This window comes from Mya arenaria, chromosome 9 (assembly GCF_026914265.1).
Source record: "Mya arenaria isolate MELC-2E11 chromosome 9, ASM2691426v1".
Lineage (NCBI taxonomy): Eukaryota > Metazoa > Mollusca > Bivalvia > Myida > Myidae > Mya > Mya arenaria.
The window spans coordinates 21,539,457-21,563,898 of record NC_069130.1 but is presented as its reverse complement, the minus strand read 5'-3'; the positions used below and the strand labels follow the sequence as shown (position 1 = coordinate 21,563,898).

The following is a 24,442-nucleotide window of genomic DNA, read 5'->3' as shown; positions in this document are numbered from 1 at the left end:
GTGCTTCATGTTGTGTGGTCTAGAGACTGTAACATAATATTAAAACAAAATTCATTGAAAATGTACACGAATCAACTCCTTCGCTTTTGTAAATTAATTGCTAATCTCTAATATATTCATTATTTATTGACAAAATAAAAACACACACAATAATTGACATTTCCTTGTTGCAGACTTGCTATCCAGGGATTTGGCTGAATTATTTAGCGGAAGTCTACAGGAATTTATAATTAAAGAGAACGTCTAGACGATAAGGTTTCAATGAGATGGAATTTAAACAACTGGCTTAATGGAAATAACACATAGATATTTTACAATTAGGGTTGCTTCGAAAGCTTCAGGTTGGTTGTTGGTTCATAGTAACAGCTGATATATTATTTTCAATCATGTATGATAACTGTAGTAAATGAAATAAACTGTTAACCGTTCAAAGAGATATTCTAATACAGGCAGCTTGTAGATCTTCTCCTGCAGGATAGCCTACCCGTGTCCATTTAACAGTTTCATTGACGGTAATATATCTTTATCTATTAAATTAAACAGACTGTCATGCAAGTTGTAATTGTAAAGTCACCGCATACATTCGCCCCGAGTATTGTTTAGCACTTATTGCAATCACTAAACGATTTCATTGGTGATCTTAACTTAGCAGTCTTCAAGACGAAAACCAGAAACCAATTTCATTAAAGATCTTAGGTTACCTCAGCCTTGAAATCGTTATATTTGTTGTGTGAACTTAACCAGTGTTCAAGATGAGTACAAATTCATGGCTATGAAAATTGAATCCGATTGATGTATGTAAATTTAATGAATGTTGAAGATCCTTTAGGTTACCACTTAGTCGTTTAACAATATTGTTAGCAACAAAACGTTGAAATTCTTGCTGTAAATGAGCAAATGTGCATATAATCGGAGTTTGTTAAAACTCACTTAAAATGGCCATAAATGTTTGCGCGTTGTGAGTGAAAAGTTCGTTCAAAATGTTTGTACGGGGTTTCTCGGTTTTCCGTCGATAGTGTTGGAGAAATGATAATAAACATTTACGAGTATGCACCAGTTTCTTCGACAGTAGTCCGGACCGCCTTTGAAATTACTGGTTATTTGGGGTGTAAACGAGTGTACGAGGCTTTTGTCCGATTTCAGGCACGAGAGTGTATGATAGAATGCGATACATACATAAACAACATTAATTCGATTTAATTCGATGTAGTGCGAGTAATGTATGGGTGTTGTTACAATCGCAAAACAGAGGTTCATATGACCAATTTTGATATGAAATAAACGTCAAAACCACTAAATAAACTCTGTGAATAAGACAAATGCTTGGCAGCGACCCATCTTATCAAACACGGATGATGTCAGGTGACATTGTCGACCTCGAATGTTGCTCGTTAAAAGTTGCTCATTGCTGTGCAGTTGAAGGCAAAACAAGCTATCGGGTGTTCTTAGTGTCTTTACAATGTTCATTTTCATATAGCATATGCTTATGAAAGGTTTAATTTACTTGCTAATGCATGCGTAGTCATTTTTGTGAGTATCTGAATGATGGCAATAACACCAAATGACCACATATGCATGCGTCATAATCTTTTTTAATGTCAAGTAGGCACTTCTTTAAAGGCATTTACATGCGTTTAATGGGCCTTGAAAAGTAGCTTCGTGCCTTTAAACATGACCTTTGTATATTTGTTCTGTCTACTACAGGTTGTCCCTGTTGTTTTCATTGTACCATTGACTTGATTTGACTTGAAATTTTAATTATGTTTAAATCTAAAGCTAAAGAGAACGAGAATGTTGGTACCTTCAAAGTGCATGCCCCTGCTGAAATTCAGGAAGGCTGCTCCATCCTTGTGGTCAAGTTCATTATCAGTGGTGTGGTTCAGCCAAAGGCCGTACAAATACATGGCGTCGTGAAGGTCCGACACGCCTATATCAGCCTGGAAGTCGAATCAACCGAAATAATGCATGTCTTTTGATGACGAAATGTACGAACAGCTATGAACACCTCGCGGACTTACTAGTATATTAAAAGCCAGTCATAACTTGAACTGCGTTGCTACGCGTTGGGTATGGGGCGGGTTGCAGTTCACAAAGATTCATAGGAGCAGTTTTTGTACCGAGGATAAATGCTAAACAGAACTATCTGCTTGGTAAAAAAATGGCTCTTTTCGACGTAAATGATCTGATTTTATCGATTACAATGTGACCTAAACAGATTGATTTTCACCCTTACTTTAAATCATCTGATATTTTTATATTGCTGTGACAACTATATGGCATTGGGCTGTTATATTATATTTATTTATTTAAATATGCCGTGTGACATCGATGTTCACCGCATTTTTAACCACGTAACCGGTTTATATATTTTTCGATTTCGGCATTATCTCCAAAATATTATTCATTTTTCAGGCTTATAAATACATGATAAGTTGTGCAAATGGTTGCATATATCTACGGCATACACTGAAGTTATTATTCTTTGCGTAGGAGTCATTCCAGGGCGGCTCAGCCATGCGGTCGACAACGTCTATAAGAAACTCGTCCATGCGTCTCTTGGCCTCATTGTCCACCCATTGTCCTCGAGATATCTGAAAAAGAAATGCACTGAAAATGAGAGAAAGCATAATTAGGGAAAATGATGTTATTTAAATTTGGTCCACAACACCGTGCTTTTGTATTTATTTCACACTGCGTAATGCGCATATTTGGATCACGTTTTATTATTCTTAACACCTTTGAGCGAGTGAAATTCTGCGGTACTGAAGTACTATTTTGCAGCTTTATGAGCAATGGGCGTATACACATTCCGTTACAAAGCACTATGCAATATAACTGATAGGCTGAAGTTATTTCGGATGTTCTACAACTGTAATGGACCAAAAACCACTGCAATACATCTGCTTGGCTAAACTATTTTGGATGTGTCACTTATATACATTTATGAGTACTCTCTTAAATGTAAGAGTTGAGTTCATTTGTTTCGAGTAATTGACAAACAAGGATAGGAATTGAAAAATGTCATTTATTCATATTAAATATAAGAGAACGTTAGAGAACGAACGATATAGATGTCCGAAACAAGGTCCGCTGCAATACAGCTGCTTGGCTAAACGTTTTTGGATGTGCCACTTATATAAATGTTATTGACCGAGGTCCCCTGCAATACAGCTGCTTTGCTAAACTAATTTTTGTGTGCCATTTATATAAATGTTATTGACCGAGGAAACCTGCAATACATATGCTGGGCTAAGCTATTTTTGATGTGCAAGTTATATAAATGTTCGGGACCGAGGACCACTGCAGTACATTCGCCTGACTGAAGCGACTTGGTTGCGCCACACATGTAATTGACCACGGAACACTTCAATGCAGCTACTTCCCTGAAGTTATTCGGATGTGCCACTAATTGATAACCCGCGAAGCACTCCAAACGGTATGGTAACATCATTGACCCCAATATATTAAAAATGATTAAATCAAATCTCCTCAATTTTAACTCATTTTATACCATACGTTGTATAGATCGATGTATTTTGACTCTTTTTATAGCGTAGTTTCTCAAATAATTTGCATACATAAAACTTTTGTCAATATATTTCCAAAGGATTCTTTAGGGCAAACAAGTGTACTTGCGGTTTTAAAAAGATAACAACGGTTTGAAGGTGCACTCTTACTCCCAAATAAGATTTACCACAATTAATAATATTGTTTGAATATACCAAAAAGGATGAATAAATGTCGAAAACAATGGTTCTTATGAAAGATTCCTAGTTTAATTTCAAAGAAAGGTGCAGACAACACGGTATTTATACCGCATGAGAAGACAGATGGTCACAGTATATCTCTAAGCAGTCACCAATCATTTAATATTTTTTGCATTTTCAGCTACCAAATATACGGTTACAATCTTGTTATCAATATTTTTCATAAATGCATTTTTCAGTTAGTAGTATAAGGTTTATCACATACAATGTATGTTTGTAATACATGTGTATGTATTTAATTTGAATAAGAGTGTCACTTTAAGAGTTTGCTTCATTTTATGCCCTTAAAATGAGTTGTAAATGAGTTTGGGAAATGAATTAGGTATGTTGGTTTTAAATTAAGGCCAATTTGCTTTGATTAGTATGACAGTGAAATACTGGGTGTTTCCACATGAATCTTCCTTCGGTGCAAATGTTCATAATGAACGCGAACGGCTTAATACGCTAATTTGCAAGCGCGTTTTATTAATGAAATTACAAGAAGCTCATGTCATTTTCATATCTTCAAACGTTTGATTTCAAGTAAATTATACTTGTCTGAAACAGAACATTCTAATTATCAAATACCACCTTGTACATATTTATTAACAGGCTTATCGTAATATTACTTAGCGAATACAATTTTCCTTTGAAATATTGACAAACTATTTCAGTGTTCTGAATTGTGTTATATATTTTTTTTAATACAGGGACAACGTTAGAATAGAATGGAAACAATAATTGTGAGGAGGGAATAAGTAATAAGTAACAGGAAATAAAGTATTTTCCAAATACGAACCATGCTCAAGTTTCACAGAAAACTTCAGTAATTACTAAATAACATGGCTTTTTAGCAGTTTATTAAGTTCGATAATGTTTGTAGTAGAGTGTAAGCAATTTTACTGATATCTACTCCTTAATTGTTTAGTAACAATGGTTCTTATGAAGGAGACTGAGTTTAATTTGAAAGAAATGAGCATTAATACGGTATTTTTACCTTATTAAACCATAATTGACAACAATAAATATTTTAGCATTCACCAATCATTTAATATTTTTGTGCTATTTAATTCACGGTTACAATCTTGTTATCAGTCATTTGTACAACATTTCTAATATAATACCATTGTTGGTATCTTTTTATGTGATGACTGGTCGCCTATCGTATTCATCATGGAATCCATCAAAAATACTCACGAAGCAATTAACATGTTTGCAACAATAGGCTGAAGAAGTTTTTAATATCAGGTAAAGCAGGTGTTTTGTTTTCATTTAGAAAACGTTTTATTCTTGCACTATATGCTTACTTTCCGGTAATTTTGTGTGCTTGATGAAAAGGTCCTTTTAGGACTTTCTCCTTTTAGCGAGACCTAAATTGGACAAAAATGTGCTGAGTTTTCTTCTTGTGTTTTCTACATGCACTATATGCTTTCTTTCTGGCAAAATTGTCCTTTAAGCGAGACCCAATTTGGACCACGACTGTGCTAAGTTTTAAAGTGCACCAGTCGTTAACCTGCTGGAAAGTTATGAGCGAAAAACAGTATAATAAGCTTGGGCATCCTTTTTTACGTAAATCCAACTGAAACCAGTTCAGTTCAAATGAGCACGTTTTAGCGAGAAATGTAACGAGACGTGAAATCTATCAAAGCTTAAACTCTACACTAATGATGTGTAATTATGTAAACTTAGGAATATCGTTATACGCATGTCAAGTTTCTCGATCTTACAATACTAAACCCAAAGTATCATTTTATATTTATCTATGTATATATTTGATATTTATATGTTGTTCCAATACTATTATGGATGCCAGTCTTCTTTCCTACCTGGCAAAGGTTCGGCCACAATTGGTCAGTGTTTGATCACTAGGGCAATTAAAACCGGCGAGGACGATGTATTAGCAGTAGATTCTTGTCGACGAGCACGTAGCCCAGATGGTTTGGTGGTGTTTCAGGTCAGTTCAAAAGTTGGGTCGATACATACCCGTAGACATTTGTAAGGCAAGATTACATTTTATTCCTATAATAGTACTAAAAATAACATAGGTTATAAAGTATTTTAAGAGACTAAACACCAGTTGATACCATTGAAAACAAAGAGAGTATTATCAAAAACTTGCATAATATTGATATCGTTGTGTACAGCGAATTGAAAAGTACTTACTGATGTATCATATCGCCTACGACACATCTCCCTTTAGCAGAGTTTGCGTATTGTTTCAATTTGAAATGCAATGGGTATGCCTTCCACGTAAATCCCAGTAAATTTTTAATTACGTCGGTAAATGTATCTGTTATAATCACGTGACATTCAAATACTAAATATACACATTATTAACTGGGAAACCATTATGTGATATTTTAAACGGGTAAACTCAGATGAGATGAGGACGAAATGTTCTTTTAATCATGTACTAAAATGATTTATTATTCTAATTCGTATTTAATTTTCAAAAATAGACTTGTTCTGAGAAAATTCTTTATTTGCCTAATTTGGGTCCATCTGCTGTCTAGCCCCTTTAAATCATGAAAGCCCAACCAACCTATTGCTGTTGTTAAATACATGTATTTCGTGTAATGTGATTCAAAGATATATACATACATAAGCCCAGTGTTTGTTGTGTGTTCATGTGTTCAATGTGAGATTATTGATAGCAACAATATACAGGTAATGGCCACTACATACTTTTTTAATTGTTTTGAGAAAGAGGTGTTAAAATTTTGAAATTAATGAAAACAAGTGTAAAATAAGATTTCGGAGGAATTATTAATTTAAAATGAAATTCTGTTTTAAACACACATTAAATGGAATATCATTTAGGTTTCGTATTCAAATTTCGTTAAAGGCAAAAGATGTCTATTATTCTTTTTGTCATGAAATAAACGTACGTTGAAACGTAGCTGTGGGGCCATATAAGACTTAAAAAAAACTTGTTAAATGAGCTTATAAAGTTACTTTGGCATGTCATTTAGATTTACTTACATACACCATATTCTTGTAACCAGCTTTAGCAATGGCGTCATCAGGAAGTCCAAGTTTCCATGGAAACTGCGCTGTCACGTAGATCATCGTGTAAATAAATACAAAGTCCCCGTTGCACATTCCCAATTCGCATGCTCGGACTACAAATCGTCGAGTGTGATCTTCAGTGCACAGAAATATAACTGTAAACATCAATCAGATGATGTAATGATGGAATCTCTGCGCCAATATGCATTACATTGTTTTTAGTATAAAATGTATTCCACAATATTATACAAAAGTGAGTTTATGTAATTGATGTACAATATTTTTGAAAATATCAGAATGCATCTTTAATAGATGTTTTGAGTGTGTTGAGGAGTATTACACATTTAGAAATTGATTATGTTCTTGACAATTCGTGTTGCGCAAACATGAACTAATTGCTGGGCTGATTTGTTGTGCCAAAAATGCTTCGGACCAGCCCATTAATGCATTTTAGTAATATTCTTGCTAAATGATAAAGAAACATTTTGAAAATTAACTAGAATTTAATTTCTGGAATTAAAAAAGCACTACACTTTTTTAAGTATAAGCATACTTGGATAATGACAAGCCTTCGATTACATACATGTTTACATACATACACACATACATTTTTTCATTTGTGTAGCACTGCCTAGTTTGACTGTAAATGCATTTTGAACATTTTTTCTATCTACAGATAGTCTTATATAGTTGTATGTACTGGCCTTTCACACAAACTTTGGTTTGACACGATTCCTTACCTCATTTATTGTTATATGTACTGGCTTCTCATTGCAACGTTTTATTGAGCCGATTCTTAAACTCATTTGTAGTTGTATGTACAGACTCTTCATTGCGATTTGATATAGAACCGATCCTTTAACTCATTTATAATTGTAAGTACCGTCTCTTTGTTGTAGAGCCGATTCCTTCAGTCATGTTAAGTGCAATGTACTGAGCCATAACCTTAAAGCCGATCCCTTGACTCATCTAAAGTTGTATGGATAGATTCTTCACAAGCACGTTCTATTGAACGACTGCAATTGGTTTGCAGCATGAGTTAATATTAACTGACTTCTATTGGTTTAGCTATGAATACTTAGTTTTAGGTTTTATAACAGTAATTTACCCGAAAATGCGATTTGAAAAAATAAGGCATTTTTTTGCGAACGTTTTGAACACCCTTCTTACAATAAGCTTTAAGTTGGAACTACTTTGATTTGCTAGTGGAGTACTTAAAGTTATTTTTTCTACTTGAACTGGTCTACAGTATGTTAGACTCTAATGTTGATCTACATTAAAGTATGTGCTCTGCAAAATAAAAAAATAAGCTTGACCTACTTCTACTGGTCTGCTTAACGAGGGAGAGATATTCATCAATGATGGCGTCAGTAAGCTCAGCGTTCCTAGGATAAACAACACTCTGCATGATGACCAAATTGTTGACTCCGAACTCTTTCTTTAAACCATTAGCGCTGTATTCACACATTCCTGAAATAAATGGGAATGAAGTCCGCATTTAATGATTTATATATTGTTGAACTTAAGTTTTCGATGACAAATGTTCTTTTTTCTTTGAAGTGACACTCTTATTCAAAATCAATACATACACATGTATAACAAACATAGATTTTGACTGATAAACCTTTAACTACTTGCTATATAATGTGCGGAAAATATTTATTACTGATTATAATATTGTAGCCGTGTATTTAATAGCAGAAAGCGCAAAATTATTAAACGATTGGTGAATGTTAAAATAATTACTGTGGTCTACTATAGTTTCATAAGGTCGAAATACCGTGTTTTATGCTCATTTCTTTCAAATTCAACTCAGTATCCTTCATAAGAACTATTGTTTTTGACATTTATACATCCTTTGTGGAAGATTAAAACAATATTATTAATTGTGGTTATCTTATTTGGAAGTGACAGTGCATCTTTAATATGTCAGCCAAAGTGGCTATTATTTGCTAAAAGTGAGTTCACTCCATATGACAAAAATATGTTGAACACAACCGTTTGAATAAATATATGTAAGTATATTTCAACATTTGCATTGTGCTCATATATAACACAGCATCAAATTTATTCAAATGAAAAATCAATTCTTCTTTAAATTGAGATCAAATATCCTATCACTGAAAAGGCCTGTAACAATACAAAGTAATTGGGAAAGGCCAGTAAAAAGAACCTTCATTTTTTTAAGTTATTTTCTACATTTTTCTATAGATAACATACCTCTATTCCAACATTAGTTCAATAAAGTATTCAGCAATTTTATTAAGGTACGTTTTATTCAAAACTTTATTTTAAATTTTGTTTGCATTTTTTAATTATTAAATTTTGTATTCGCTTAGTTATTATTTCATGAACTACGTTTAACATCATCCACGATGAGCAACCTAGAACAATTCTGATATGCCTTTAATTAAAATTCGATGTGCTGCCCTTACCGTCACCTATGGCGATAAGCATAGAGTCAATCTGACAGTCAGTCTTAGTCATTAGTTCTTGAGCAACGTTAAACATAATCTACGATGATAAACATAGAATCAGTTTGGTATGCCCTTAGTCAGTATTTAATGAGCTACCGATACCATCACCCATTGTTACAAAATTAAATTCTTATGTAAAATACTACGGGCAATTAAAATACAGAAGTATGATGTACTCGTGCTACTTTTACCAATGTTTAAAATGTATTTCCAAATGACGACATAATTTTCGTACGTGACAATGAGGATATGAAAACGTTTTTAGAAATTTCTTAGAAATTACATTGTTCAGTGACTCTTTAAGTAAGATATAATATCGTCTGGGCTATTATGTCTATAACAGTCTTCCATTATAATTACCTTATTACTGAAAAGGATCAGACACTTTTGCCTGAAGATCATATTTATGTTGAGTGTTCGCATTTAAATGATTTTTTTAAACATATTTTTTTAAAACGATTATGAAACAAGTTATTATAACAGTATATAAATCACTCTCGTTGGCACGGTGTAACGCAGAAGTGTGATCTTGGTTGTGGGGGAAACCGAAGTACCCGGAGAAAACCAACTTGTCCGGCTTGGTGACCACAAACCAAACTCACATGCGTCCAGGCCTGGAATCGAACCGGGGTCGCCTAGGTTCAGTCTCATTCATCAGAGGTTTGATAATTAAAAATCAAACCTCTGATTCAATTGTTTCAAAATCGAGTGCAAACCTATAAATAGATCATTTTCCTGAAATCATTGTCGACCAATCAAAACGCTCGTTATATTTAAGCATTAAGCATACTTAACTATTTAGCACTGTCCAACGATATGCTGTTTTGCCGCTTATTAAAATTTTATTAATTTTGAAAAGTAAACCACTTTGGTTTTTTTTAACTTTTTGCTACTGAGCTTGTTTCTGTAGCTTTTCGCATAAATATTGAAACGAATGTGAAGTTGATTTTTAGCAAATGTCATTTTTCAGCGATTAACTATAAACAGACAATGCATTCATGTACATAATTAAAATTTTGTTAATGGACAAATAGTATAATGTCACGGAGTCTTTTGCCTGTAATATTGGTACTAGACAAGGGGATAAGTCAAGTTCAACAATATTCGCTCTGTTTATAGACGAGTTATCCTCTATTTTAAGGCTAAATTGTGGTTCAGGCATTTTTATAACTAATGATATTCCAGACATTATATGTTAAATGTTTGCTGATGATGTTGCCAATTGCGCTGAAACTGCAATTAAGTTACAACAACAGGTAAACGCAGTCGATCAATTTTGTTTTAATACTGAAATGGAAATAAATCTTGATAAAACTGAAATCATTGTATTCCGTAATGGTGGTCCTCTACGAGCATATGGAAAATGGTTATATCGAGGACAGTCAATTAAAACTACTTCTGTATACAAATATATGGGATTGTTGTTTACTCCACAGTTGTCCTGGAGTTCAGCGCATGTTAAACTAGCTTCTCAGGCACAAAAGGCGATTTTTGCTTTGAAACTATCGAACCGTTTGGTTATTTTCCAGCTGAAGATCTTTTCAAGATTTTTGATACAATGATTAAGCCAATACTTTGTTATGGCTCCCAAGGTATTGGTGTAAATTATTATCTATGCCATCTGGAAGGTATCCAAGGCAATGTTACATAATGTTAAAGTCCCTAGATGATGCGGGAAGGATCTGTTGGGCTACCAAAGTAAAAAGTCTTCTTTTTACTTATGGCTTTTGATATGCTTGGATATCACAAGATATTGGTGATTGTAATTTATTTGTTAAAATGTTTAGAGACTGTTTTACTCACACTTGGCACGATCATGTGAGTAATGCCAGCCGATGTTACCACTACAGCCACTTTAAAAGCTTACTTAACATCGAACGATATTTGTTGATAGAGATGCCACTAAAACATAAAATTACATATTCTAAATTTAGATGTTCTAATCATTATTTGCATATTGAACTTGGAAGGCAATTAAGCATTGCTTTGCATGATCGATTATGCAATTTCTGTCTACTGAACTATAATATATCTGAAATTGATTGTGAATATCATGCCTTTTTTCGTTGTAAAAAATATACATATATAAGGAACCAACATTTGTTAAATTGGTATGAATCTGGTGATGATCTGAATAGTTTTTATGCCCTACTATCCACAAATGACTTTAACACAATAAGAAAATTAGCAGTGTACATATTTCATCTTATGAATTGTATCAATAAATAAGAATAGTTACACTTTTTGTTCACTTTTTCAGCTCATGTATAAATGTACTTTGACACAACTTAAAGCATTACGTATGATGTTTACTATTTTGAAATGTTTTTTGGGCCGGAGGCCTTTATTTACAAAATAAACTCTTGACTTGACTTGACTTGACTTGTTAAATGCGAGCAAGTCCATCATGAAATATTAAATTGAAGCTACGAAACATTATATCAATCTCAAACAATACATATTATAGAAGATGCATAATATTTCACAATTGTATGTTCTTTAACGCAAGAAGTTTTAAGGTCAATATACTTTATAGTGACACTCTTATTCAAAATCAATTCAAAAACATGTATAACAAACATACATTTTAAGTGATAAACCTTTAACTACTTACTAAATAATGCATATATGGAAAATATTACTTACTGATAGCACGATTGTAATCATGTATTTAATGGCTCAAAACGCAAAAAAAATATTTAAAAAAATGCTTAAAGATTTTCTGTGATTTACAATAGTCTCATAAGGTAGGAATACCGTATTTTCTGCAACTTTTTTTCAAATTACACTCGGTATCCTTTATAAGAACCATTGTTTTTGACATTTATTCATCATTGTTTTGTATTTTTAAACAATTGTATTAGTTGTGGAAAATCTTATTAGGGCATATTATAGTGCACCTTTAAATTTTATTTGGACTATACTAAAGGGAGGAGGCAATATTGTGCGAGTATTCTTAGGGGTCGGAGCTCTGCAGGGTGGTATATTGACGTTGACACAAATAATTGTTCACACTCATTTAGGATTATCCAATATATAACTTAACATTTAAAATATCAAATCTATTACCATTTCTTGAAAAACATATTTGATATGAAAAATTAAAACACGGGATACTCGCCAAATTATTAACAAGCAATCATATTGACTTATGAAAACCCTAAAATTGGTCCAAACAATAAACGTGGTAATCATAAGTATATTCCTTTCATTGTCCTCTCTGGAGGGACCATAAACCAACGTAGCGCATTTCATTACGCTGGTCCAATTTAGACTGACATGACTGATTAAACGGAAAAGTGCATTTGATAATGCATATTACGAGCTTACAGTTTCACTTGATCTAAATTAATGAGATGATTTGAAATTCCTATGTACATTACCGAGGGTTTCCAAATAAACCTTAAAAGGGACCAATTTGTAAATATCACATAAACTTTAAAAAATATCAAATGAATTCAGACATATTTTCCTAAGTATCACAAGAACAGGGAAGATGTACTATAAATAAATGAGCTACGCCGGTTTAAACATTTTTCCCCTATTTAAGGATTTAGCATGAGTCTAATTGTAGGACATATACTGGTACGGCAACATTTCGTCATCGCCGCTATATTGGAATTTTTATGCATTGAAGATGAAAGTACAAAGTATGCGATAAGCGTGTCGTGTAATCATCATCTAAGGCGTATGAAAGCTGGACTCTTGTCTCAAGTCGGTCGTTGTCAGAATTCCTTTTTTCAATTGTGTTTGTAAGGCCTTTTTAATTGGCTATAGGCAATCAACAAGGTTTGCCTTCTCCAAGATAATATATTAATAGAAAACGGAGAAACGTCTGCCTGGCTGATATTTCTGCTGTTTGCACTCAAAATAGGGGCAGCTGAACCAGCGTGTGGTAGGCAGAGCATCATCGCTCTGGTGAACGAGAATGTCTATGTGAGAAACGAGTGCGCTAACCGGAGAGCCTTCTTAAACGTACATTATAATTGAATTTGCATGCGTTTGACAATTCATTGTTCTTAAGCAGCGCAACTGAACAAACATATTCTCAGTAGCACGTATCTGCCCAAAAGTTAAGAGTGTTCGAAATACGACATTTATAAAGAAATTTAATATTAACAGCATAATTTTCAATATTGAGACGAATAAATTGTATTGTTTAACAAAACTGTCTAGACTAAATTATGTGAAAGTACATATTAGAACGGAAATCAATGCATTTTCGTCCGAATAACACCTTAGTCATCGTCAAAAGAAGAAATAACCAAATTGTATTATTCGATCGTGAATCTACCTAATTCCGGTCGGGCAAAACATTGATATATGCATTAATCAAGAAGCTTTAGCTGACATAACGTATTGCATTTGTTTTCGATCAAGGACCCTAATTCAATAGAGAACATATTTTTTATTCTCAATTACGTAATCAATCAATACGGTATCGTAAGATAATTTTCACTTACACTGCTTGTGGCTTGTACTGTAAACATTGTTTACCAGTACGGAAATCCACAGTGATTTACCTATGTCCATGCGCATGCGTATTGATCAAAAAATCATTTCCGATGTACAATTTTAGAATAATTAAATTCTTTCGATCTCGAAAATAAAATTTAAGATTACAAAAACGTGTGTTCAAAGAGTTTGTTAAACTATAGAATGTAAACTTGAACAAACATCATTTGGATTTTAGTGATCATATTGACAATCCAAGGGATTTAAAACTTTACACGTCATATTCAATTTGTTTATGAATTTCGTTATTTTTCATTATTTCGTTTGTCAAAAGAACGGAAGAAAACAACTTTTGATACCCTGCAGTTACATTTTTCTAAACGTTTAAAACTTAAATATTCGTAATCACTTAAACTTGGTTCGGTATAACGCAAATCAATATGAGATGTTTTATTTGGTGACAGCAAAATTGCCTCAGACAACAGTTTTTCCTCAAGTTGACAATTTTACTCCTTTCAGCCATCTTACATTTATTGAATACAGTGAAGTTTAACAAACCTGAGTCGATGTACAACAAAGCAATCTGTTTCCAGCCAAACTTCTTGAACAATGTAACAAGAAGCCGTCCAGATTCACTAAGCGGTCCAACGGTTCGAACAAGAGTGGTGAACTTGGTTTTGTCTGTCAGGTCGTAGCTATTGGCGCTCCACGTGATGTGTGGGAAGTTCCAGTATGACGTCAGAAACGCGACGGGTACAGTAACTATGGATATATAAACATTTTTTGTTAGGGATACACAACTACTATGTTAAGTGTGTCACAAAAATTGTTTGGGATGATATTCTTCTACTGTTTACAAATAAATTTAGCAAATCGTACTCGCATATCCATTTAACAACGATATTTTATTTATAAAAAACTTTATTTGTTACTTTCAAACAGTGGCATAGAACAATCAGTTTCAGATTCATTATATCAAAGATCTTCGTTGGTCCCCTATGCCTTCCGTGTCAGCATTATTGATGCTTCGAGGGTGTAAGTGCCCTCTGCTACTGAATTCCACATGGTACGTTAAAGTATTCGCCTGAAAGCGGCAGTTTGATCTTTTGAAGTGATATGTCGATTGTAATGCATTATTGCACTTGATTTGAAATTTAGAAACTTTGCAAACAAAGGAACATAGCGTGCCGTCAATTGTTTATATAGTGCATATTTATAAACATAAATAACGAACTCAACATATCGTGCTATATAAAACATTATATATTTAGTGTATTACTTTGAAAACATAATATGAGATAATAAAGCGAGTGTACATTGATGATAACAAATAAAGTATGTTTAAATCTTTGTAACAAAAACGGCTACCACAAATCGTTATATCAAAGACTAGTGTTACATAATGCGACGATGGTAGGCGTGCCTGCCAATTAGTCCATTGCCACAGGTTTTTTACACTTTTGATGTACTTTATACTCTCATGGTCAAGTGTACCAACATATTGGCAAATAAGAATCATTCTTCAAATTCAGAGGATGTTTTCAACTTTAAAGAACGGGGACATATAAAGAGTGTTGGTTAAAAGATAAAAGCCGCTAATAATTTCGATGTTTTGTCAGCTTTTAAAAGTAAAATCAGCTCGTGTTCTACATACTCATCGATGATGGTGACCCGAAGATTATATCAACACCGTCATTTTGGACAAACTTCACCACATTCCCGACTCCTTCTGACTCCGTCAGTGTATCGCGCCAAATGGGTCTGAAATAAACGTCTGGTAGTTAAAAGCTTTATTCATATCCTACATGCTAGAATGTAGTGTTAACTATAAAAGCTCGGACGCGAACGTTTATTTCAATGGTCGGTGAAAGCGCTTCTCTGATCGTATGTACTGCATCAATGCAAGACAAAGATCATTTAATCCTCATATATTTAGATTTCAATTTGTTAATTTCGTTTAATTCTAATCAATCTACGTCATACAGACTCTTCAGATCAACTTAATAAAACAACTGTTGTTGGCGTTGTGATTTTTTGTATGTAAAAGGGAATAGCGGATAAAACAAGTATTGATTACCATCGCGCTAGTCCACTCAGACTGAAGTTATAGAATAACGCACTGTCTTCATATCGCATAGCTGTTTCTTTCAAAGGAAACATATTATGAATGATAATTGAAGCAGCTGTCTCCTTTTGTATAATAGTATGTGCATTAAACATGAAGCTTCAAAACTGCGAACATAGGTCAAACAAGCATGGTCAATGCCATATAAGGAAAACAGTGATATTAGTCTGAACACTGTAGGTGAAGGTTTACATGACATTACTGTAGGATTAAAAGTAGGTCAAAATGACAAAGTCAAGGTTACACAAGAAAATGCAATTGCAACTTGTACTCATGACCAAATTTGCTAAGATTTAGCTTAGAAAATAACAAATCATGTCGTTGAGCAAGATTGTAGCTTAAAAAACTAAAATGTATGAAAGAAAAGCAAACTCAAAGTAATCTAAAGATATATACAGGCATAACTGTACACATTTAAGATTTTTATTGTCTCTGCTAGATAAACCAGTGAAATTAGTCGTCATCTTTTGTTTGTATAAAGGATGAAGGAAATTGAAATAAAATTAGATTCAATTCATGTATCTGTTATTGAACACTTGTCCGTTTGAAGCTTTTGAACGTGTAAAGACGTACCCCATATGACTAGTTGCTAAGCTGTTTCTTATAAAATCTAGGATTAAACTACAATAGGTATCGGAAAATCGCAAATCTGAATTTTAAATTGAAAATTGAGCATCCGGACATGTAAGTATCAATCGATAGTTGTCAAGATGAGTGCGGCGTGCAACTTCCGTTTTCTCTAAGCAGATTTCCGAAGCTACTGTTTAAGACAGTGCGACATCAATTTTATTGTATTAAAATCCCTTTCAATAGGTACATGTGATATTGCAATTTCAGAGATCAAAGTCCGTAATTGCAATTTACGCTTATTAATAAGCTGCTCGTAATTGTATCTTTTCTGTAACCTGTATCAAATCACACATTGTAAAGGTTAGTGCAGCGTGCAATTTTCGTTTTCTCTTAGAAGGTTTCGGCAGCTAGTGTTCTAGACAGTGCGACCTCAATTTTATTATACTAAAATCCCTTTCAATATGAATATATGTTATTGCAATTTCAGAGACTTATATTTCATTACGTCAGTCATTGCAATTTACGCTAATTGATAAACCGCTCGTAATTTCATGTTGTCTGCAACCTGTACCAAAACATACACTGGTATCTGTGAAATACGTGCACTATCTATGCGACCGAGAAATTCACTTCAAGAGCATTAACTCATGTTGAAATCAACGAACTTTTGGCAAGAGAATAGTTAATTTATTGCAAAGAAAGGTCTCTCGCTTGTAAGAACGACGCCCGATTAAGTGATTTTATATAATTCAGATGACGCAAAGCACACAAGAACTTGGCCCAAACAAGGAGTTTTACTCATTCTTTCCAAGACAAAACAATAAACATTTGATACTGCATGTGTACACTTTATCCGATTTCTACACAAATCGTTCTTCAATGTTCTGCAGGTTTGTTTTTATTGGTTTGTTGTAGCTGAATCTGTATCTTTTACCTTTACAAATGCGTTCAACCAAACAAATATGAAATAAATAACATATTATTTGCACTGAATAATATTGATTGTGGACGGGCATTATTGATATGCTGAAGTAGTTCATATTTATGATAGTGTGTGTCTATCTAGGTTATTATTGCCATAGCATAGTTCATTCGTGATGAATCATGCTCAATTATTCACAAATTGGTGTATTACACTCTCTTTCCATATAAAATGCTAAATGGAATCAACCGCCTTTCATTTAATTTTGCACAGTAAACTTATTTACCTAATACCTAAAGAAAGAAATCAGGTGTAGATCCAGGATTTGTCGTTACAGGGGGCGTTTCCTTGAGACCTTGGCCCTTCCCTCCGAAACGAAATTGGTTTGGTTTAAAGTGTTGAAATGGGGTTTTTGGAAGTACTTCCCCTTGATAACTTTAACAATTTCTAGTCCGGAATAGGATTTTTGGCATATTGTATTGCTTTTTTCTCCGGAATATAAATAGAGAAGCAAATTTCAGGGGAGAGGGGGCGCCAGGTGCTAGTGATAATGAAAATCGAGCTTACAAATTTGTAGTATGAATTTGTAATGATAAAAAATGTGTGTATAAAGCTGAATATAAGTATGAAGTGCGTCCTCTGTGTAAGTAGCTAATTATAAGAATCAAGTTTCTCTGTTGTGAAGGTAACTGAATATAAATGTCAAGTATTTAAGTTGTATATGTAGGTAAATATGTATCAAGTAATTCGGGTGTGTATGTAGCCAAATATGAGTATCAAGTGTTTCCGTTTTGTTCCAATGTAGCTGAACATTGGTATCGTTCATGTTTTTCTGGCGCCGTTATAGCTGAATGTTACTAGCGTATATGTGTTTCCGGTGTGTATGTAGTTTAATAGAAGTAGCGTGTATTTGTTTTCGGTGTGCATGTAGTTGAATAGAAGTAGCGTTTATGTGATCCGGTGTGCAAGTAGTTGAGCACAAGTTGTGTTTATGTGTTTCTGGAGTGTATGTAGCTGAACACAAGTTGCGTTAAGGTGATTCTTGTGTGTATGTAGCTGAACGCAAGTTGCGTTTATGTGATTCTTGTGTGTATGTAGCTGAACACAAGTTTTGTTTATGTGTTTCTGGAGTGTATGTAGATTAACACAAGTTGTGATTATGTGTTTCCGGTGTGAATGTAGTTGAACACAAGTTGTGTTTCTGGAGTGTATGTAGCTGAACTGAAGTAACGTTTATGTGTTTCCGTTGTGAATGTAGTTGAATATAGGCAGCGTTTATATGTTTCCGGTGTGTATGTAGTTGGTTGAATATATAATGTGTTTTCATTGGTATCTAGTTGAATATTCATAGGCCCAAGGCCAGCCCATAAATTTGAGTTCTTAAATTAACATTAACAATCACAAGTTGCATTTTACAATTTATTTGAATTTATATGGTAAAAATGGGACTTACCTGTGATATATGATATAATCATTATCCTCGATTACTTTGAAACACAGGTGGGGTAGCACAAACTTTACAGATATGAAAACATCTTATTGCATTACCCCACCCGTTGACATTTATGGTAGTTTCACAGAAATTACACTATTTTCGTATATGTTTACCGACTAGTAAGATTAAAAATCATAATAAGCATCACCAGTAAGACTTACTGGTTAACTATACTTAATTCACTATTCGTTTTACCCTCGATTAGTAGCTTATTTCAAGTAAATTCCATGTTTTTATGTTGAACTTTCACATTGTCAGCCATCTTGTTGTTTACATGTATGCACTTCCTTTTCGCTCAAGGTCACAAAGTACATCTACGCATAATTTCACGGTTAGTGATTTGCAGCTACCACTGTTATATTCCATAAGCCTGCTCAGTTATACTAACATTCCAGTCTTGTTTACATCAGAATAAAGACATTGATGTTTCTATTTTTAGAATTAAAAGTCGTAGACAGTGTCGGAAACGATCGATTAATTTCGATAGCATTTCGATCGCATTTTTAGATCGATCAAGTTGTTCGACACTTTTCGATTCACTTTTCGAGTCTTTTCGATCAATTATTTGATCGATATATTTTTCTGAGTATAAAAAGGGCTGCGATTTTTCAGTTCAGGGTTCAGACATTTTTTGCCATTAGTGAGTACAGCCGCAGTATTGAAAATATTGTTTTAAAGCTTTACGCAAGTAAAAGTACGTTATAGCGGCAGTATTTGAATTATTTAAAACGGCTAGACTTTGTTTTATACAAATTTATACTAGTTTATAGTAACTTTATGAAAATACGATTTATAACTTAAAGCAATAGATTTCTTTAACCTTTATTAATGATATTGTCGAATGTGGAAGTGAAGGCTGACTTAAATGAATATTAATTGTACTGTATACTATAAACTATACGCAGCGACATATAATAACAGTTTAACACGATAATCGAGGGGTATATTGTGTTGGCGTTATTTGAAAACATTATTTCTCCGTCCATAGAAATAAAACATATAAACGTTTAAAGTGTCTTTCTTTGTGTTGCACGTATTATAAACTGAAGGAAAGTCATAAAGCCAATTTAAGGTGTCAAGCGTATAAAGTAATGTCAGGAAAACGACTATGAACATAAACGGTGTATCACAGTTTTAAAGAGAAACAACGTAATATTCTTAGTGTATTTACTGAATAGTACCGGTGTTACAGTTTAACACGATTTGTCTAGCCATTGTTTGTCCCCGTCCTTAATACAAGCCAGCCCGATTAACAGTACCCTAGGTACCCCGGACCTCCAACAATATATACAGCGTTTATGTGTTTCCGTTGAGTACATAGTTGAATAGAAGTTGCGTTTATGCGTTTCTGATGCGTTTCCGTTGTGTATGTAGCTGAACAGAAGTATCTTTCATGCATTTTCATAGTGTTTAGAGCTGAACATAAGTATCAAGTGTATCCGTTGTGTAAATAGCTGAATATAAATCAAGTTGTTATGTGAAGTATGCAACTGAATATGAGTCTCATTCGTGTGTTTATGTGGCGTATATAGCTGTATATCCATAATTGAAAACAATTATCAGGTGTTTCTCTTGTGAATGTTGTTAAACATATGTATCTTTCATGTGTTTCCGGTGCGAATAAAGCAGCGTCCATGTGATGGTGATGCGAATATAGCAGAATGTAAGTAGCGTTCGTGTGTCAAAAATAGCCGAACATGAGTAATTGTATGTGTTTCCGGTGTGAATGCAACCGAAAATAAGTACATTTCAAGTGTTTCCGTTGAGTATGTAGCTGATTGTATGTAACTTTGTTTCTGGTGCGAATATAGCTACACATATGTAGCTTTCATGTGTTTCTGGGGTGGGACTGATCATGCAAGTCGAGTGCAAGTGCATTTGTTGGCAACGAGTATGGCGTTTTTCTCAATCTGTTTTGTAAAAAATGTACAATGCAACAGAGATCAAAAATCTTGACATAGTGAAATGCAGAATGAAAATATTTCTATCCGATAGTCTACGGCAACGAATAACCGATGAATCGCTGCCCTCGGTCTTTATGTTGTGGCTGAATCGTTTAGATGAGATTCGATTTATTTTTATGAGATTAAATGATATACCAACCGGTATTAAGACCGTCATTTCCTTACATTTTACGGGATGCCGTTACCGCTTTTTCTTATAAAAATCATACTGGTGTTAGTTTTGTGAAGTTTCTCAATACACATTTAAGGAAAAAAAAGACAAATAGTAGCTAAAGCAATATAATAAAAACTTGCTTAGTGGTTTAAAGATCACTAGTTATCCAATGCCAAAGGTCAAAAATAAATGCATACTGAGTATCAAAACAAACTCAATGGACTACCCGTCTTTAAACGAAAATACACATACTCCAAATGGTATATTGAAAACAAATACAATCGCAATGTATTAACCGCATTTAAACTAAATACACGTACTTAGAAAAGTAAAGTGTTTGTTTATTATAGTGTCACCCCTCTTAGTTAAGGGCCAGCCCGTTGGGCTTATGAGACATCTACATTCGTGAACATCTTAACCCCGATTCCTATCCCAAATACCAGGCGCCTGGCAGGAAGGCAATCGGTACCCCTCGATTTAACGGTCGGCAACTTAGAAATGGTATATTGAGAACAAATACAGTCGCAATGTAAAAACCGCATTTAAACAAAAATAGACGTACTTAGAAATGGTATATTGAGAACAAATACAATCGCAATGTAATAACCGCATTTAGACAAAAATAGACGTACTTGGAAATGATATATTGAGAACAAATACAATCGCAATGTAATAACCGCATTTAGACAAAAATAGACGTACTTGAAAATGATATATTGAGAACGAATACAGTCGCAATGTAATAACCGCATTTAGACAAAAATAGACGTACTTGAAAATGATATATTGAGAACAAATACAATCGCAATGTAATAACCGCATTTAGACAAAAATAGACGTACTTGAAAATGATATATTGAGAACAAATACAATCGCAATGTAATAACCGCATTTAGACAAAAATAGACGTACTTGAAAATGATATATTGAGAACGAATACAGTCGCAATGTAATAACCGCATTTAGACAAAAATAGACGTACTTGAAAATGGTATATTGAGAACAAATACAGTCGCAATGTAATAACCGCATTTAGACAAAAATAGACGTACTTGAAAATGATATATTGAGAACAAATACAATCGCAATGTAATAACCGCATTTAGACAAAAATACACGTACTTGAAAATGGTATATTGAGAACAAATACAGTCGCAATGTAATAACCGCATTTAGACAAAAATAGACGTACTTGAAAATGATATATTGAGAACAAATACAATCGCAATGTAATAACCGCATTTAGACAAAAATAGACGTACTTAGAAATGATATATTGAGAACAAATACAGTCGCAATGTAATAACCGCATTTAAACAAAAATAGACGTACTTAGAAATGGTATATTGAGAACAAATACAGTCGCAATGTAATAACCGCATTTAGACAAAAATAGACGTACTTGAAAATGATATATTGAGAACAAATACAATCGCAATGTAATAACCGCATTTAGACAAAAATAGACGTACTTGAAAATGATATATTGAGAACAAATACAATCGCAATGTAATAACCGCATTTAGACAAAAATAGACGTACTTGAAAATGATATATTGAGAACAAATACAATCGCAATGTAATAACCGCATTTAGACAAAAATAGACGTACTTGGAAAGGATATATTGGGATCAAATACAGTCGCAATGTAATAGCCGCATTTAGACAAAAATACACGTACTTAAAAATGATATATTGAGAACAAATACAATCGCAATGTAATAACCGCATTTAGACAAAAATAGACGTACTTGAAAATGGTATATTGAGAACAAATACAGTCGCAATGTAATAGCCACATTTAGACAAAAATACACGTACTTGAAAAGGATATATTGAGAACGAATACAATCGCAATGTAATAATCGCATTTAAACAAAAATACACGTACTTGAAAAGGATATATTGAGAACGAATACAATCGCAATGTAAAAACCGCATTTAGACAAATAAATACACGTACTTGAAAAGGATATATTGAGAACGAATACAATCGCAATGTAAAAACCGCATTTAGACAAATAAATACACGTACTTGAAAAGGATATATTGAGAACGAATACAATCGCAATGTAAAAACCGCATTTAGACAAATAAATACACGTACTTGAAAAGGATATATTGAGAACGAATACAATCGCAATGTAAAAACCGCATTTAGACAAATAAATACACGTACTTGAAAAGGATATATTGAGAACGAATACAATCGCAATGTAAAAACCGCATTTAGACAAAAATAGACGTACTTGGAAAGGATATATTGAGAACGAATACAATCGCAATGTAAAAACCGCATTTAGACAAATAAATACACGTACTTGAAAAGGATATATTGAGAACGAATACAATCGCAATGTAAAAACCGCATTTAGACAAATAAATACACGTACTTGAAAAGGATATATTGAGAACGAATACAATCGCAATGTAAAAACCGCATTTAGACAAATAAATACACGTACTTGAAAAGGATATATTGAGAACGAATACAATCGCAATGTAAAAACCGCATTTAGACAAATAAATACACGTACTTGAAAAGGATATATTGAGAACGAATACAATCGCAATGTAAAAACCGCATTTAGACAAATAAATACACGTACTTGAAAAGGATATATTGAGAACGAATACAATCGCAATGTAATAACCGCATTTAGACAAATAAATACACGTACTTGAAAAGGATATATTGAGAACGAATACAATCGCAATGTAATAAACGCATTTAGACAAAAATAGACGTACTTGGAAAGGATATATTGGGATCAAATGCAATCGCAATGTAATAACCGCATTCAGACAAAAATACACGTACTTAGAAATGGTATATTGAGAAAGAATACAATCGCAATGTAAAAACCGCATTTAGACAAATAAATACACGTACTTGAGTGTTTGGCAAACTCATGTAACGTGAGAGTCATCTAGCCCAATGAGTATCCATACAAACTCATTGGAATATCCGCCTTTAAGCAAAACTACACATAATTGAGTGTTTTACTGGCCTAGGGGCCACGAGCGATCTCTTGCTAAAGACCATTGATAAGTGTTATAAGAGCATCAATACTAAAGTCTACCAGACCTTGAACATCATTTCACCTTTTTAAGAGTTTGGGTGGTTCAAGGATCGCCAGCGATCCATTACCCAAAGGACATTGCAAAGAGTAATGAGTACTATTTACACAAACTCAATAAGACACCCTACTTTAAACGCCAAAACCATCAACACTTACTTCAGAGTGGTGTTCTTTGGCAACACTCCGTCGGCTCTGAGCTTTTCAAAAGCGATGCTGATGGCTGAAGCCTGATTGCTCAATGACTTGTAGTTGCAGCAGAACTTGGAGAGGAGCAATCCTATCTTCACCTCCTGTGTTTCACCACAGGTATTAGTTATATGTGATACATATACGATCAGGTGCATGGTAAGTGTCCAAAGCAGCTGATTTGGCATTTTAGTGAGCATTTTAACAGTATGACACTATGTTCACATCGAGTTTCCAGTTAAAAAAAATGCTGGT

At 33.7% G+C, this 24,442-nt stretch overlaps 1 protein-coding gene across 1 annotated transcript in view; it reads right to left on the bottom strand.

Annotated features, from left to right (window-relative positions):
• Window positions 1–24,375, bottom strand: part of LOC128245854 (receptor-type guanylate cyclase gcy-6-like) — a 28,274-nt gene extending 3,899 nt beyond the window's left edge. Inside the window, exons 1-7 of the mRNA XM_052964075.1 lie at window positions 24,158–24,375; window positions 15,342–15,448; window positions 14,246–14,449; window positions 8,076–8,225; window positions 6,729–6,910; window positions 2,466–2,591; window positions 1,802–1,937 (exon numbers count right to left, since the gene is read on the bottom strand). Coding sequence (XP_052820035.1) covers window positions 1,802–1,937; window positions 2,466–2,591; window positions 6,729–6,910; window positions 8,076–8,225; window positions 14,246–14,449; window positions 15,342–15,448; window positions 24,158–24,375 — 1,123 coding nt within the window. The remainder of the gene's footprint in view (window positions 1–1,801; window positions 1,938–2,465; window positions 2,592–6,728; window positions 6,911–8,075; window positions 8,226–14,245; window positions 14,450–15,341; window positions 15,449–24,157) is intronic.
• Between the last annotated feature and the right edge of the window lie 67 nt (window positions 24,376–24,442).